The 19,690-nt window shown below is 33.9% G+C and overlaps 1 protein-coding gene across 1 annotated transcript; it reads right to left on the reverse strand.

The window, feature by feature from the left end:
* Positions 1 to 3,176: 3,176 nt before the first annotated feature.
* On the reverse strand, positions 3,177 to 4,808 carry LOC107763484 (protein NUCLEAR FUSION DEFECTIVE 4-like). Its single transcript, XM_016581967.2, has one exon. It carries the CDS (start codon positions 4,777 to 4,779, stop codon positions 3,649 to 3,651), a length of 1,131 nt encoding a protein of 376 aa, XP_016437453.1. The 5' UTR covers positions 4,780 to 4,808; the 3' UTR covers positions 3,177 to 3,648.
* Between the last annotated feature and the right edge of the window lie 14,882 nt (positions 4,809 to 19,690).

Consider the following 19,690-nt stretch of genomic DNA (forward strand, 5'->3'; position numbering starts at 1 on the left):
ACGGGCTCTAAATTGATCACCATGTAAGAATTTCTGGTTCCGTCACTACTGATGATCTTGACATGGCAAACAACAACAAAAAACCAAGCGTAATTTCACAAGTAAGGTCTAGGAAAGGCAGTGTATAAATAAACCTTACATTTACCCCGTGAAGGTAGATAGGCTGTTTCCGAGAAATGTGGTACATAATAGTGAAAAGAAAATCTGGTATACCTAGACGTTTGGTCGTGGTTTAATGGTGAGAAATGGTGATTGTCTCTTTTAAAATTTGACTAGACACTGTATTTGTCACTTTGCTTTATTTAATTGTCAAGCTGAACACTCTTGTGTTTTTTTACGTGTAACTAGATAGTAGGAGTATTAGGTATTACATTTCTTTTTGTTCATTCTTTCTTTCTTCCATTTAACAAAATGCAAGTTTTGTTATATTTAGGAATTACGTACCTCACTTTCCCAATATGTTGGGTCATGGGTGGATTACCCCAGTAGGAAAAGCCTACTTTTGAGCTTTCATCAATCATTTTCATTTTCCACTATAAAAATGGTGTAAAGAATTATATTGACCAACATTTCTTCCTCTGTCGCTCCCTCACCGTTTTTTAATTATTTGTTTTCATTTACCTTATTTCCGTAGTTCCATGATTCTTATACTATTAAATTATTTTCTTTAGTTTATAGTTATATTCTATTATTATTGTTTGCAATGATTAGTTTGTTACAATAAATATTTTAGCGCTTGTTAATATGTTAAAGTTAATAAATAAATAAAGTTTAGTATTTTGGTGTAGATCGTATTGATTTTTTTAAAGTAAAATTTCAAAAAATTATGAAATTAATAAATTATCAAATTTGGGAAAGTAAAGAGAGCTGTTATTTATTTTTAATTTTTTAAGAACGCAACCTCAAAACAAAATAAAGAGAAGCGAAAAAAAATCCTTTGAATGAACCAAAATAAAGAGCGGGGGCAAAACTAATTCATCTTGACCCAGCCAATTTCAGCTTAAATAATGACTCCCCCAATACATTTTCACCCGCTAAAATTTCCAGTTTTGTTCATTTGTCACCCCCAGACTAAACAAGAGTGTTATCTCGAGATATATTTGCTCTCCATTCAAATGTGTTAGAAATATACGTCATCTCACATCGACTATACAAGGACCTAAAAGAGTTTAAAAAGACTTTGAATTACCACATATTTACATATGTACATTCTTTTCTCATAATATATATAAATTGTTGAGTTTCCCAACGTAAATTCAAATTTTAAGTGTGATGTTTTTAAATTTTTTGAATTTTTTTATTCAAATTCTTGGCTCCACCACTGATCGTCGTCGTCACCTTGAGGTCCCCTCAAACTTTAGTCCATTCCGCGCATGCTACCGTGAGGCCAACTGTAGTCATCTAAATTACTTCTTTCAAATTTGTTAGATTTAGACTATTTAAATTGGGACCAAGCTAATGTCACAGTCTATGAGCAATTTGCCCCCGATTTCACCTTTGCGTCACCATGATCCAAATCCTATCTGGTACTGATTGTTACTTGATTTGTCTTTTGTGTGTCCTCGGTTCCATGTGTCGTGCTATCATTCGACCATTTATTATGAACCAATTTTACCCTATACAAGACAAGACATCGATATTCAAAGAGATTAACTTATATACACCTATGTTTAGATTTTTATACATCGACGATGTAAATAGATTTTTACAATATCAGGTTATCCTAAATATATTTATTTGTAGCCTTCCGTAAAATATTGAATTTTGTAATCTTGAAAATAAGATAAATTAATTGCTATCTACTATCTACTGAAGTTTTACTAATGTACAAGAGTGCAAAGAATCTTCAGCAAATTTGTAACTAAAGCCTTTGTCATTTGTTGCAATACACATAAGAAAAAAATGTACTCTGCATAGAAAATTTTATTAGACTGCTAGTCTAAGCCGTCCAATGCCTTTTCCTTTTGTGGTCTTCTTTCTTCTATTCTATTCTTTCTTTTTGTCACATTAGAGTATGAGACTAGTGACAAATGTAGTATGTATGTCCATATATATATATAGAGAGATATTTTTATATGTACTACATTAGAAACTTATTTATCCTTACTGTTTAGGTTTTAAGTTAATTACAAGTTGATATACAATTTACCAATTATATACAAATTAGTATTAATGAGTATCTCATTATATTACGAATTGAATATGGAATTTCCTCTTCGCTCTCTCTCTCTCTCTCTGTCTCTCTCTCATTCTCTATCAGTATTTTTATATTAATATCTTCATGTGGATTAACTGAAGAAATGATACTACTGTTAAGTGAAAAAAAGAGAGAAGATTAGTACCTAGCAAAGTTCTTGCTTCAGATCCTATGAAAACGAGGGAGTAAATAAGAAAAAATTAGCTCTGATGAAGAGAATCATTTTAGTTATTATTCTTTTAGCTTTTTGAAATTAATAAACAAAATAGTATTAATTAGAAGCGAGTAGATTGAATTGGAAACTACGTTAATCCATTAAAAACTCCATTGACAGCCATTAAAAAACTTCAAAGCTTTGAATTTGAAAATGAAATTTCATGAAATTATTTTTTGTTTGGATTGGGTGTTGTTGCAAATGATTGGGAATATCCTTTGGAGTTTATATCTCATATTTGAGACAATTTGGTGAAGATTTGAGGTGGTTTTGGTTGAAATTTCATATTGAAACTCGAAAACAAAGACATGAACAAATTATATATATTTTGTATGTCGAATATAGAAACGGAATACAAAATATCTACAACTTACATAATTGTATATAAGTTGTATATAAATTGTATGTAAATTGTAGTTTTTGACCGGATTCTGTACAAAAAAAATATGTATTTATGTTATAGATAAATTGTAGATTTTGATCGAATTTGTATGTATTTTATAAAAAAAACTTTTGTTACTTCCCGTAAATATAAAAACTTAAACAAAACCGGGTAAATAATTTTAAAATCTTGTATATATACGAAAAAATATATAACTTTGAAAGGCGTATATGGTTTTATTAAATTGACAGCCACTACGACAAAGTTATACAGTCAAACCTCTATATAACAGTTTCGTTTATTCCGATATTATTTTGCTGTTATAGAGACCATATATAATAACATAACATGAAAAATTTCTTCAAAAGAAAAGTTGGCCGTTATAATAAAGTATTGTTATAGAGAGTGTCTATTATAGAGAGATCTAACTGTACTGGTGAAGTGGTACTCTGCACTCACTAATCTAAAATTCCGCGCCGGGCGAGGTGCCACGGTGTTCAATTATTTTCCCTTGAGGTTGTGATGTTGCCTGATTCTACTTGACTCTCTTCTTTAAATTTCTTATATATATCACTTGCATAAAATTTTCTTGTTCTTAGCACCAAAATCAATGACACAATGCTTCCTGCAAATGTAGCTGCTGTAATTATCAAAAAAGCCTGCTTGTAACACTGAATCCCAACACAATTCAAATCCTCTCCAACTTTTCTTGCAATTCCCTTAGCTTCTAATTGTTTCAATGCTTCTTTATCATATAAATAACCAGCCACTCTCACATTGAGTATATATCCACCTATAGGACTAGCTATAGAACCAAAATTATACAATGTAGCATAGTACTTAATTCCAAATAACTCAGAAATTATAGCCAAAATTAATGGCATAGGATTTACCAATTTGACCTAAGTTATCGATCGCGGTCAATGTCCCTCCAACCCCAAATGTAGTAACTACAAATAGAATTAACATGTCAATGTTAAAGAGTGCTTGTAAAATTGTGTGATCTTCACCTCTCTTTGGTGGCTTAAACGCGTTTTTAAAGCATGATTTCCAATTTGTTGTTGATTCAGGCTCAGCTGATGAAGGGATATTTTCCATTTGAATGGATACATTCAATTGTGAAAAATTAGTAGCAACTTGTCTTTTGCTTTTCCAAAGATTAACTTCTTCTCTAATGATTAAAACTAGTGGTGAGAATATTAAAACCAGAACAACAGCACCACTTAAAGAATACTCAGCCCTGTCAAAAGTAAGCTTTCTTTGGATGATGATCATAATCAAGAGAAATCCAGCAAGTCCAAGTGAAAAATAGAGAAGATTATATAACATTTTGACCTCATTTTCTTGTCGAGTGACCTTCATAATCCGAATTGCAGGAAGAAAAAAGAACGATACAAGGACGGGGAACCAAGAAATGAGTAAGATCAAAGACTTACCATTATCTCCATAAAAAGCAAGGTACAATTGTGTCATAATCGCACCACTTAGGCCAACTGCACCTTTTAATAGGCCTAACACGATGCCTCGACTATTAGGGAAATTCTTGACACAAGTAACAGTTGCACCAGTATTTGCAAATGACTGAGAATTTGCACCAATGCATATATACAAACACATTTGCCAAACATGAGGTTTCGAAATTCGCCCCGTTACAGCCAGCCATATCATGAAATAACCAAAAACGTTCAAGATTGCACCTATAGCAAGAACTGCCCGAGGTGGTATAATTTCCATAATTAGACCAGAAATTATGGCTAAATTACCACCCAAATCCTTGAAAAAGCTAATCAAGTTTAGTGTTGTTTGATCATAACCTAATGAGGATTTTATTTCCCCTGAATATAGGCCAAATATGAAAGTTGCACCAGCCATTGATAGTATCATCAGAGAAGAAAATGTCATGAACCAACGGCTAGTTAGCAAATGGAGGCTAAAACTCCATATGGCTCTACATACACTATCTCTAGTCATCTCTGGCATTGCCATTATTTTTGCAGAGACTATTTTCTGTGTGATAAAATCTATGGAATTATGTTTGGAGTTTGGACTGATATATTATGAGGGGATTTAATACTAATGATCATTGGTTTGTCTTTTATATTAATTCTTTGTAACAATTGGATATTTGAGAATCTTATGCCGGCAGCTATATGATTGCTTGTTGAGTTATTTTTGTAATATAATGAATCTGAAGTCTTAACTCCTAAGCTGAGGTTAACTAAGGGAGGACACCAAAATTTTGATTTGAAATTGTAAGCGAGGTTGAAAAACTAGGACAATGAAGGGAAAATGAAATACTAACTTCTACAAGTTTGGGCAAACACATTATATAAAATAGTATACTTCTAGAGTTTGGATTATTACCTCTGTAATTCCTTTTCCAAACATAGTTAACAAGAGAGTAGAGAGGACTCTTAGAAGCAGTTAACAGAAGATAATTGAGATTTAAACTAGTGATGCTACGGTTCGAATTGTGGCCTTCTATCCATTGAGTTATCTTTGGATCTATTAAAACAATTTTCTAATATTAAAAAGGCATAATAGCCTAATAGACAAATCTACTTGTTCGGCTTTGACATCTCGATCCATATACTTAACGAAGCTTCATCTAGGCATCTTTACTTGTTCAAATATAATATTTTAAACCCTTCTGACCATTGATCAAGCCTATGTGGCAGTTGTTTTGCTGAGATGGATAAAACACGTGATTACACGCTTTAAAAAGCGAGTAAAATTTGATAATTCTAATAAATAAATAGAAAAGAAAAAAGATAAAAAAAAAAATTATTCTTACCCCACCGGTCCCGATAGAAACCTAAGAAGAAAAATAAAATAAAAAGAATGATAGAAAATAAAATGGAAATAAGACAAAATAGGTCCCCCCCCCCCTTCTTTGGAGTCCGGAAATAAAATGTGGTTCTTTTGGAATATGGGTATTTAACGGGCGGGCTGGGACGGGCTGGACACAAAAAAAATCAGCCCGTCTGTTTAACGTTGCGGGTTGTACTTTTTCGGGGTTTTTTTTGTCCGTCCGAGTTCGGGCGTAGCGGGCTGCTAGCGGGCCGTGGAATTTTTTTTTTTTTTTAAAGTAAATTTTGTTTTTCTTATTCAATGTTATTGATACTTAAGTGTTTGCAAACTTTTAAGGCTTAGAATTAAACTTTGAAGTTTAAAATTTTAAATTTTAAAGTTGAATTTTATAATGTTAAAATTAAAATTTGAAAGTAAGTGGCTACAAAAAATTATTTAATAAGACCTATATGTAAGGATCAAGCTCTGAAGACTTTCATTCGATATTTTTATTGAATAATATATAATACTTCAAATTAAGTTACAAGTTCTTTTTTGATTTTGTTATTTTTGAACTTGCAAATTAAAAGTTCACAACAATTATAAAAAATAAATAGTACATCACATGCTTTGCATCATTTTTGTAAGTTCATCCATGTAAACATGAGGTTCTTGGTTTCTTTCCTGCATTGGTTGAATCAGAACCATAAACCATTATATCTCCAATTTCTTGGTTCTACGCTTCATCTACCTCGTCACGCCCTTGGTTTCGTCGTTCTGATCTTATCCAATCTCTGAAGCACACTAGAATTTTCAAAGTGTTGCTACCCAATGAATGACGGGTATCTCCTAGTTGCTGCCTTGCTTGGCTAAATGCGCTCTCTGATGCGACTGTTGAAATTGGCACATTTAGCACGTCTCGAGCCATGGCCGAAAGAACAGGAAATTGATTTGAGTTGCTCCTCCACCAACCCAGTGGTAGAAATTTCTGTGTGCGGGGCTCTGCTGACTTTTGCAAGTAGAATTGAAGTTCATCAATATTCCTGCTACTGGTTTGTTGATGCTCCCCTATTGTAGACCAAATTAAATAATCTTCAACACCATCATTATCATCTAAAGCACTGGTCCCAGATGTTGAAACTGAACTTGAAGGAATATTTGCATCTACAGTAGAATAAGCATCAACAATGTTAGCATAATAATTATATAATATTTCTAAATGTTTGTGTAGATCAGAAATAGAAGTGTCAATATCATGAGTTTCAGTTGGTCCAATATCCATATAAGAATATAAAGCAGTGATTAATTGGTGACAAGTGGCCTTTTTGATAGAAGGGTTTAAAATAGCACCAATTAGGTAAATAGGGGGAATTGGGTAAAAATATTTTTTAAACTTATCTAGCATAGATTCAACAATAGTATGACTTTGATTTTCATCATATTTAAAAGTAATAATACATTTTTGCATACAAAAATTACTATCTATCCAATAGCATGTAACAGTCAAATAATCATTACCATTTACAGCACGACCAATATCAGAAGTAAGAGAAATTCTACAAGAAAGACTGGCGAACAAATAACTTATATATGTCTGATATTGTCCAAAAAGCCTAAAGATATCAGCTCTACAAGTACTTCTAGGAATACCTTTAAACAAAGGGTTATAAATTCTTTGAATATAAGTAACAAGATATGGTGAAGCAGCAAAACTAAAAGGTAAACAACCTAAAACAATCATTTTAGCTAATTCTTCCCGATCTTTCTTAATATCGTATTTACCCATTAACCCTCCAGTACCCGGGTTAAGTTTTTGTTGCCCATCTTCCTCATCTACTCCCCAATCAAGAGGGTGGTTGTCTACCATGTGCCTACGAAGTTGACCCGTTCCCCCTCCCTTACCGGTCTCATGTTTATAAATATCCTTACAAATTCTACATCTTACATAATTTTTATCTTCTTCTAGTCTGTCAAAAAAATTCCAACACTTACTTCTTAATCTTCGATTCTTCTTAATAGGGAGGGGAGGCCTACTTGTATTACCACGACTTCCACCCCTAATATTTTGAGTTTGACTAGCATTACCAGGTGTAGCTGGTGGTGTTTCAAGATTATCAGGTGATGGAATATCATCTAAATTATCAATTATCATCTAAATCATCATCTATACCATAATTTTCTGTAAAGCTACTAGAAGAACAAACACCACCTCTTGATCTTTTGGAAGTTTTCTTACTACCACCTCTACTAGTGCACGTTTTGTTGGCTGCTCTAAATATATCCATTATGTAAATTAAATTAATAATTGTAAATAATAAAATAAATGTACACCAAAGAAGAGAAAGATATAGAACGAGTGTACCGGAATTCCGGATGCCGCACTAAATTTGATATCAAAAACCAAACTTCAATTGATAGATCAATACTTGATAGTTGATACCACACTTCACTTGAATACTTGATATTTGATAATAATAATAATTTTGTAATGGCTAAAGTAAATATTTGATGAAACTTGAAATAATAAGTAATTGAGAATTTAAGAACAATAATCAATAATATCAAGAGAAAATTAGAGTAGTAAGAGAGTGAATTATGAGAAAAAATGAAGAAGAAGAAGGGGGACTATTTATAGTTTTTAAAAGGTTAAAATTATAATTTATCAAATACTAGGGGTGTGGGGGCTATTTTCTTAAGAGGGTAGGCCGAAATGGCCATTTCTGCAAAAAAAGGCCGTTGGCCAACGGTCATATTTGAATTTGACCGTTGGCAACGGTTTTTTTTTTTTTTTTGAAAACAAAACGTTAAAAATCGAGCTGAACCGGGTTGTAGCCCGTTAACAACCCGTTAACGGGCTTAGCGAGTTCCGGTGCACCGGTATCAAAAACTGTTCTTTTAAAACCCGCTTCCCGCCCTAACCCGTCCCAGCCCGCCTCCCACGCTACAGTACCGGGCTGACCCGGATTGTAAACGGGTCAGCCCGGCCCGATTAACAGGTATATTTTGGAATCAAACGACCGAAATGTGTGGAAAAAAAGAGATGGTAACCAAAATATGTATAATGCTCTTTTGAAGGGCGCAATACCTTAACGGTTGTTTTCCCGTTAAGATATAGCGCCCTTTAAAAGAGCGTTATACATGAATTTGAAAAGACGGGAGGTATAGCGCCTTTTATTACCGCGCTATAGTATAGCGCCTTAATAAACAGCGTTATACCCATATAAAAAACTGGCCCCTTTCTTTCCCCACCAAACCAGAACCCCCCCCCCCCCTTCCCCCAATTAAAACAAAAAAATTACAGCGGTCCCCCCTCCCCCATTGTCAACGAAAGAAGCTCGAGTGGAGCTCACCCGTCCCACAAAAAGTAAAGATTCTCGGTCCCACATCCTAGCTAAGGTGTTATGTCGTAGTGGGTTGCTCGTTTCGGCTCCAAATCACCAAATCTTCAACTTTCCAAAAACCTCAAATCGAGGTATTCCGACTTAGTTTTTGTTAAAACTCGTATAACAAAATGCATATTAGTTGTTTTTAATGTGTTCTATGTTGTTTTGTGATTGTTTTGCGATTTAACTAATTTATTATTTTTATCCGGACTATGATATTAGTGTACTAAAAATATTAGTAAAAATGAAGAAATTATTATTAGTCTTTAAAAAAAACTGTTAATTAGTTACTTTTTACTGTGGTATATGTATTTTCGTGAATGTTTTGTGATTAAATTTATTTGTTATTTTTATCCGGTTTAGATTATTTATTTGCTTAAAGACTAGTAAAATAGATAAATTGTTACTTTAGTTCCCTCTAGTGGTATCTTGTGGCCTAATGTAGTGCTTGTATTTGTAATGTAGTGCTTGTATTTGTAATGTAGTGCCCTTTTAGCGTAGTAAAATATAGTAACGTTTAACATAATGTCCTTGTAGTTATTGAAATTAATCATTTAAGTATCTCTTATATCCAAAAATACGTCAAAAAAGCTGATAGTTCAACACAAACTCTGTCCAATTCTAGTCAACGATCGTAAGAAAATAACATGAAAAAACAACAATATTTCCTGGACTAAGTATGAGAAAACAACAATATTTTCAGGATACCTTGGTGCTACTAGACCTCAAATATCGAGCCCGGAACCCATATATAAATATTTAATAATTAAATCTTGTATAATTATAAAAATTAATTATTTAATTTACAAACAAACATATAAAATAATAAAATCAACATGTAAAATAATAAAACTAACATATAAATTAATAAAACTAACATATACAATATTAAACTAACATATAAATAATAAACTAACATTTAAATAACAAACATGTTGAGTGATAAATCGGGAAAATTTTCTCATCATGAACACAACAATATTTCCAGGATACCTTGGTACTACTAGGCCTCAAATATCGAGCGCGGAACCCATATGTGAATATTTAATAATTAAATCTTGTATAATTATCAAAATTAATTATTTAATTTACAAACAAATATATAAAATAATAAAACTAACATGTAAAATAATAAAACTAACATATAAATTAATAAAACTAACATATACAATATTAAACTAACATATAAATAATAAACTAACATTTAAAATAACAGACATGTTGAGTGATAAATCGGGAAAGTTTTCTCATCATGAACACAAGAATTCAGGATACCTTGGTGCTACTGGGCCTCAAATATCGAGCCCGAAACCCATATGTGAATATTTAATAATTAAATCTTGTATAATTATGAAAATTAATTATTTAATTTACAAACAAACATATAAAATAATAAAACTAACATGTAAAATAATAAAGCTAACATATAAATTAATAAAACTAACATATAAATAATAAACTAACATTTAAAATAACAGACCTGATGAGTGATAAATCAGGAAACTTTTCTCATCATGAACACAAGAATTCAGGATACCTTGGTATTACTGGGCCTCAAATATCGAGCCCGAAACCCATATGTGAATATTTAATAAATAATTTCAAATGCACATTTGCGCTCGAGAAATGCCTTTCTTTTGGTAATGGTGCACCCATATTCCTGGTGGACGGATGTTACACACTCTTTGATCATGTACCTTATGGACGCTTCAATGTGTGGAATCAAGACAAGAGAAATCAAGTTAGCATTCAAGTTAAAATGATTCTCACTGAATGTGTCCATTTCATAATTGTGGGTGCCATTGTATTTACCCACAACCCACATATTTGTTTTCTTCTTCCTTGCATGCAGCATCCAATTACAACCCGTAAACCATCTACGGCAGACTAGTAAACCATCTACGGCAGACTACCTTGTATACATCTGGAGATGACTCGCCTACCGTGATCTCACGACACTCTTTTACGATGTACATTAGCACCGCCCTATTTAGGCACGCTTTATCGGGAAAAAGAATGACCTTTGACAGCACCGTTGCTCTAGATTCATCCCATATTGTTGTCCGAATTTCGTCAATATCCCTTGTGAGGGCATCCACATCTGGCATACTTGGCAAATGATCAAGGTAGGGAATCTCCCTTGAATGAAACGGCACATGAGACTCGTACACTCTTGGTCTAACGGGGGGTGGAGCATGCTCCCTCGTCAAATCAGGTCCAGCATTATCTTCCTCCTTATCATCACCCTCATTAGGGAAAGGTGTGTCATCTCCAGACTCATCGACATTGTTGTCATAATCACTATTCTCTTCCTGACTCTGTGCATCTGCCAGATTCTAATTAAATATGTCATCTTCGGGCAATTGAGTAAGGACAGGACCTTCAGGATGCTCGTTTTCACTGTACAACCAATAAAATAATGAGTTACTTAAATTGATAAATACTTTATATATAGCTATATCACTTCACTTACAAATCATAATGTGTTGACATCCCATGATGGACATTATCCTATTGGTGATGACTCCCGGATGGACCACCATGATCCAACACACCAGAATTGGGCATATTCCAACTGGCGTTGGTTCATAACTTGTAAAATTTATATCTGGCCGGTACCCCTGTGAAATATATGAGTGTTAATACAAATTCAATACAGCAAAAATAAACATCGTAACACAAAGAAAAATTGAAGTTTACCACTCGTCTTGTAGATTATGTAAACTAGGAGAGGAATTATTTCCTCGCTCCTCATTCGCCCGTGGAGATAAGTTTAGATCAGGCCAAACTCTTTCAGCCAGAACCTGTTCGACTAAAACTGCTCCAAAATAACCACCCCGTGACTGAGGGATATCCCTGCTTTGCGCAACCTCATTATTGCGAATGTCTTCAACCTTGACGTACATTTCCAACATTTTTATCACAAGAAATTCCTGGTATTCATCCGGAGTCACAAAAAATCTCTCAGAGTTTCATCGTCCTCGATGTTAAACTCAGCATAACAAGCAACCTCTTGCTGAGTGACAGAATACAAATATCTTCCGGTTACTTTAAGGTTCACCGAACGTTTGCTCACACTCATTTTTGTACATAACAACAATGTCAATATATCGTACTCCATTGTAAGTGGCAACTTAACATGACACTGTGGAGATAAACTACAGGTTACTGAGTTATTCGCCACCACAACCTCACCCCCACCCCCCAATATAATGAAACCCTTTCTTTTCGCTCTTTAGACATTATGACAAAATGCAAAACAACTTAACGAAGAAATATTTCAGAAAACTTGAGAATATTTATGAATGGATTTTTAAAAAATTCTTAACTTCCTTAAATAGGGCAAAAACCAGTCCGGGGGGTACAATATTTTTAGGTATAGCGCCTTAAATAAGGGCGCTATACCCGGTTGAATTATTGTTACGTCAGTTAAGCCCAGAAGAATTATTTGTGGTCCCACAAAATATGTATGGTACGGTAATAAAAGGCGCTATACCCCGTCTTTTCAAATTCACATATAACGCCCTTTTAAAGGGCGCTATATCTTAACGGGCAAATTGCCATTAAGGCATAGCGCCCTTTAAAAGGGTGTTGTACATATTTTGGTTACCATCTCTTTTTCCACATATTTCGGTCGTTTGAGTCCAAAAAAACCATATTTTGGTTCCGGACTCCTTTCTTTACGCCATTCTAGTTCTTCTCCCTCCCCATTTTCATCACCTTCAATCAATATTTGAGAAAACTTTCTAGGGACTCTTTTATGAAGAGAAACCACCATCAGTGTTTATGAGATAAAGATGTATGGCTATTGCAATATTAAATCTGTTTTGTGTAAGGATTATTTCAGGGTTATCGAATTTCAGGTGGTGGAGCTGATTTTTAATGGTGATTTTTTTTTTATGGAGAGAAGCTGAAGATCTACTTTTTGGGGGGAGTTTAAGATGTATGGCTATTACTATGTGAATCTGCTTTGGGTAAGGATCGTTTAAGTTTTTCCACATATTCTCAGCTCAAACAGGAAAAGAACATCGCGTACACTTTCACCGAATTACTCTCAAATGTCGACCTGATGATTCATCAATTTTTACAGCTTCCAGTTTTTACCTAGAAATTCAGTTTCTAGAATATTCGAATAATAAATTGATGTAAACCAAGAGTGCACCAAACTATATAGAGAACAGTTACCACAGAACACACATAACGGTAAGTAAATAACACAACAATATTTTACGTGAAAAACTCCCAACTCACGAGATTCAAAACCACGACCTATACTCGTAGGATTTCAACTTCACTAACTAAGCGACTTTTAGATTACAACCTATTATAACCTATGATTTAAACTCTTAATCCCTCACGGGCCTCACCTACTTGCAATAACTATATTGCAAGCCTCTTTGTAATAACTCTATTACAAAGCAACAAACCTTGACTAACTCTAGTCAAGTAATTAAACCAAATAGTTGTTTAAATTTGTCCTACAAAGACACTTCTTGAAAGTAGTGTGAAATTACAAATGAAGAACAAATAATAAAGACTCAACAAACCTAAGGACTTAAGATTTCTTTAATCTTTGGATCTGGTCCTTGAGGTTGCAGCAGCTTTGTTCTTGAGAGAGGTGGTGGCTAGCACTTGAGAGAAAAAAATAATTTTAGGTTTTGCAAGTGTTAGAGAATAAAATCTCTTGCCTCATGTTAATAATATGTGTGTGTGAGGTCATCAAGGATGATGCAATAAAGTGTCCTTTAGTTTGGCCTTAGAAAGCTACGGTTGTGTTGTTGTACCGCTGCCAGACGGTACAATGCAGCATCTTTTACACTTGTAGAGTTGACTGCACGACGACCAGAGGAACTGATCCCTATATGTTCCCTGTGTTGTTCCCTTATCTGATTTCACTAAGAATTGAACGAGACATATGATTAGTTACTCTGAACGTAAGGGAACTAATTGTATTAGGTTCTTTATCTGGTTCTCTCATAAAGTTTGTCAAATCATCAAAACAAAAGACGCATAACTTATCATAAATATTACTTTATGTGCTTGCTAAATGCAAGATTTTTCATTCCTTCGTTCAAAATTGTTTCCATGAGCTTTGTGAGTAATATGATGAAAATGGAAAGAAATTTTGTGTTTTAACTTGGAAGGAGGGGAGGGAGAAAGAGGAAAATATGGGGCAGGAGATGATTTTCTTAAGAATAATGTTTAACTTTTTCTTTATCTTCTTTTCTTTCATTTTTCTGATTTTAATCTTTTTTCTCTTTGTCCTAGATTTGACGTGTCATCCACCTCAAGGCAAGTGAAGAACACACATTTTCGGAGGGTTTTAAAATACTTGTTGAAGCGTCCGAACGAAACTTCGTGGAGTGGAGGGACCGGAATGTCAAAACAGTGCAAGTACAAGTGTTCATTAGACTATTCTGTCTATTAAAAAACTTACTAATGGGATGGATTTAGGCCCAAATTATTGTGTACGTGAACTTATGGTATTTTCGTCAAACTAGGTATTTTATGTATATATTTCCTAAAATTGATGCAATATTATTTGCTGTCTCACATGTTTTGAAAATGTTGAATGTTACATTTGGTAGAATGTTGAGTCCTTTACACCATGGATAAGGGATCAATTCCCACCAAGTGCTTTCTCTTTAGATCAGTTTATTGGCGTAATATATAATTACTTATTAGCTCTAAAATTGACCTTTTCGTATGATTGTGTTAAAAAATGATAATGATTAAGGAAATTGATCTAGCTAGCTAGAAACTGTGCAACTCCGAGAAATAACAAATTAATTTCATAACCGGATGTTGTGTATGCATGATCACTAACTTAAAATATCGTGTTAAATTCTCAAAAAATCCATGATATATGGAATGATTGAATCTATATCTCCACTTCAAAAAAGAAAAAAAATGACACTATATATCCGCTCTCAAAAATCTATATCAAAATGATATATATATATATATATATATATATATATATATATATATATATATGTGTGTGTGTGTGTGTGTGTGTGTGTGTGTATTCTGTATATTATATACAAAATTTATACAAATTTTATACATTTTTTCGACTACCGAATATAAATAGTTTCTAGTCCAGCTATACAATAAAAAGGCCCAAAAATAAGGATGTGCAAGAGACTCGATTTTTTTCTATATGGCCTTTTTCTGCTGAATAAGCATATGGAGGGTTTGTTGGACATAATTAAAAATGACTAATTTTTAGGAATTAGCCAATGTATCATGTATCTCTATGATGACCCAAAATGTCATCTTTAAATTTAATAAGAAATTATGTGTTCTAAGACCTCGAAAAGTACTATTTATTATTCATCGACTTGCGTGCGTAGTCCGTAAAATTTTTCGAAAAGTTTTTATGTGAAAAATGGATTAACATGTGAAATAGAGCCTTAAAACTCAACTGAGTTGGCTTTGGTCAACATTTTCAGCAAACGGACTCGGATCAGTATTTTGACAGTTCCGGTAGCTCCGTATTGTGATTTGTGACTTGTACGTATGCCCGGAATTTAATTTGGAGGTCCCTACCTTAAGTTATGACCATTTAACGGAAACTAGTAATTTAAAGGCTAAAGATTTCCAAGTTTGACCATGAGGTTGACTTTTTGATACCGGAGCCGGAATCCGATTCTGAAAATTTGAATAGCTTCGTTATGTTATTTATGACTTGTGTGCCAAATTAGAAGTCATTCCGGATTCATTTAATATGTTTTGGCACGAGATTTGCAAATTAAAAAGTTTAAAACTTAAAAGTTCGAATCGGGGTGTGAATAGTAATTTCGATGTTATTTGACATGATATTAGACCCCGAGTAAGTCCGTATTATGTTACGGGACTTGTTGGTATATTCAGATGGGGTCCCAAGTACCTCGAGTGTGATTCGAATCGAAATCGGAACAAGAATTAGACTTATGAAAAAATCTGAAATTTGGCCTCCTCGTGTAATCGCACCTGAGGATTTTGAACCGCAGGTGCGAGCTCGCAGAAGCGACCCTCCCATCGCAGATGCGCCCAGGTGTGTCTAGGCTTCAATCGCAGAAGCGGACAGCTTCTCGCAGAAGCGTGTCCGCAGATGCGCACCAAATCACGCAGAAGCGGAAATTGGGCTGGCCTGGGGGTCTTCGCAGGTGCGACCCTTTTTGCGTAAAAGCGTGACCGCAGATGCGGTCCTAAGTTCCGCAGATGCGGACATACGCTGGCAGCTCCATTTTTCGCAGATGCGAGATTTTCTCGCAAATGCCAGCTCGCAAGTGTGAGCCCAGGCACCGCAGGTGCGGAAATGCCTGGGCAGTGTATAAATCGAAGAGTCTGATATTATTTTCACATTTTGGTCGTTTTGAGCTCAGTTAAGGTGAAATTTTGGGCGATTTTCACAGGAAAAATTATGGTGAGTGTTCCTTATCCTATATTGATTATATTTCATGATTTCATACTCATTTACATCATGAATCTGTGAATTTATGGAAGAAAAATCAGATTTTTATAAAAAAATTTAAAAAATAAAAATTTAATATTTGAAGGTCCATTTGATGTCGGAATTGGACAATTTTTGTATGGTTGGACTCGTCTCGGAATGAGTGTTCAGATTTTGCGAGTTTTTCCGGGATTTAAGAAGCGAGTCCCACTGTCGAATATTTAAATGAATTTTGGATTTTATCCGAAAAATTAGTAAATTCATATGGAATTAATTCCTACGATTTATATTGAGTATATTAAATTGTTTGTGAATATATTTAAAACTTTTGGAGATTAATTTAAAAGGAAAAGTTGTGGTCGAGTAAGAGTAATTGATTGAAATTGCAAAGCGAGGTAAGTGTCATGGTTAACCTTGACTTGAGGGAATAGTTTTCTTAAACTATTTGTTATGTGAAATGCATGTGAACAACGTATAGGCGAGGTGACGAGTGTCTATACGTCGTCAAATTAATTGTTTGCATAATTACTTGAAAAATCATAAATAATTTTAAATCATGAATTAATTATTATAATAATTGTTTCTCTCCTATTCTTTGTCAAATATTAATTTTTGAATTCCTGCATTAATTGTTACATGCTATTTGAATTATGTGTCTTAATTGTTATTTGACATTTAGCATATTAAATATTAAACTACCCATTTTCTCCCTGATTTTCATAATAATTTGCTAATTGTCATTGTTTGTTTCATAATTAAATCATAATTATTGTATGCTTGTAGTCTTATAATTTTATATTAAATGTTGCATTTATTGGGGAAATTTCTTCTATAAGAATTGGTAAATAGATATATTGGAGGACCGGGTTGCACGCCGCAACAGAATTGATTGAAATGGATATATTGGAGGTTCGGGTTGCACGCCGCAACAGACTTATTAAAAAGTCCATATTGGAGGATCGGGTTGCACGCCGCAACAAACTTATTAAAAGTCAATATTTGGGGGATCGGATTGCGCGCCGCAATAGACTGATTAAAAGTCAATAGTTGGGGGATCAGATTGCACGCCGCAATAGACTTATTTAAAAGTCAATATATATACTTGATTAAAAATATTTATATGAGAGGATTGAAAATGAATATATTGTGAGAGCGGGTTACACGCTGCAACAGAATTGAATGTGAATATATTGTGAGAGCTGGTTGCACGTTGCAACAAAAATTGATAAAAATGATAATTGGTTATGACTGCTGAGTTGGCTTCAATTATTATAAATGAGTTACCTGATTTACTTATATTATTTGTTGTTGTTACTAATATTGTGTACAGGTTAATGTAAGTGAACCGCCTTAGCCTCGTCACTACTTCGTCGAGGTTAGGCTCAGCACTTACCAGTACATGGGGTCGGTTGTACTGATACTACACTCTGCACTTCTTGTGCAGATTTCGGAGTTGGTCCCAGCGGCGTACCATAGACTTGCTCGGATTTCAGCTACTCAGAGGAGACTTGAGGTATAATTGCACGACGTCTGCAGTTCTGAAGTCCCCGTCTACTTTACTCTAGTTGTGTATTTATTTTCAGACAACTTTATTTTATTCAGGCCCTTATTTGTATTATTCTAGAAGCTCGTGCACTTGTAATACCAATTCTGGGATGGTATTTAGACACCGTTGTTCTTATGGATTATTCACTATATTTCAGACCTTACTTCCGCATTTGTTCCTTTGTTATTAATAAATTTAAAAATTATTTTAAAATGGATAATATTATTCTAACGTTGGCTTGCCTAGCAAGTAAAATATTAGGCGCCATCATGGTCCGAAGGTGGTAATTTCGGGTCATGACAATCTCAATTTTTCAGGACAAAAATATCCTAAATTGTCCTGAAATTAGGATTTTTAGTTCAAATTTTCAGGACAAAATATGTACCGACTAATCCCTAAATTGCAACTCTAAGAATAGTTATTTGTGTACTTCCCATTATATATAGGCTCTTAATATTTTCAGTTGTCAATGTGGAATTTTGTTTTCACACCCAACTAAACATAATTAATTGATCAAGTTTGAGAATAGAAATCTTCAAATTGATGAGAAAAAACATGAATATTTGTTACCTTTAACTTCGTCTCTGACAAATCTCATTGGACTAGATAGAGAGAATATCATGTATAGTTGACCTAGCGAGAATAGTTATTGTTTTAGTCGTCTGACAGTAATATTTCGTTGATGTACACTTTCACGATTAACCGAATTTTATCACGCTTATAATTGTTGCCATCTAAAGGCTCAAGTTTTGACAGATCAGGAAGTGTTTTGTTCAAAGTGGTAGTCATTAGTCAATATTATATATGAGATCGCTTTCAAATTGTTAGAAAAATAGTTGATAATATTGACCAAGAATAATAAGAGAATAGAAATAACTTATCGAATAAAACTGTGTAGCGGCAAGCCACTGCCTTGAAAGCGATTTCGATCCGACTGAATGTAAATCGTTAAGACCGCTTGCTCCTCAAGGTTCCACAGTATTCCCAAACACGTGCACTTGTGGTTGGAAGTTTGGAGTTTGCAAACAAACGAATTGACCAGGAAAAAATAGAAAGAAGAATAGTCTTCCAGAAAAATTGGAAGAAGAAAAGTCTTTTGAGAGGATGAGAGAATAAATGTTTTGATGGGTATTTAGCACACAAATGATGATGCTTATATAGGCAAATCATCTATGTTTTCTTCCATCAGAAAAATGTAAGAAGCCAAATGGGAGTTAATGTTATGTAACATTAATCTTGTTTAATGATAAAATTGTCATAAAGACAGTAACTTCAAACCTTCTAAAAGCTATTACTTTGTTCTTGGCTGGATGAAAGCCAAGGCCACTGAGATTTTATTGTTCTAACTTTCTCTTGGCGCGAGCATTGCCCGGGGTTCTTTTGAAGCTCTTGAAAACTTTGACACATTGAGATTCTGGGTTCTTGTGGATCTTTTGTTCTTTATTGTTGTCCGTTTAACTGGTAAATCGCTTGACCTTTTGCAATTTCATTTTTATGTGTCTATGATTTGAATATGTTATCACTTCTGAAAAATATGGCTTAATGTGTCTCTGGGTTACTTTTTTGCACAACTCTGTTAACGTTACACTCGTTTTAAGTCTCTTTAGCATTTAACTTATCCTAATGCTTCTAGTTCTGAGATTGTCTATGTCAAACTTGGATAACTTGAACCTTCCTAAGCTCGTTTAGCTTTGTCCTGAATCTCTGTAGTGAATGCCTCACATTTGTAATAACCTGTGA

Source organism: Nicotiana tabacum, chromosome 2, assembly GCF_000715075.1.
Source record: "Nicotiana tabacum cultivar K326 chromosome 2, ASM71507v2, whole genome shotgun sequence".
Taxonomy (NCBI): Eukaryota; Viridiplantae; Streptophyta; class Magnoliopsida; order Solanales; family Solanaceae; genus Nicotiana; species Nicotiana tabacum.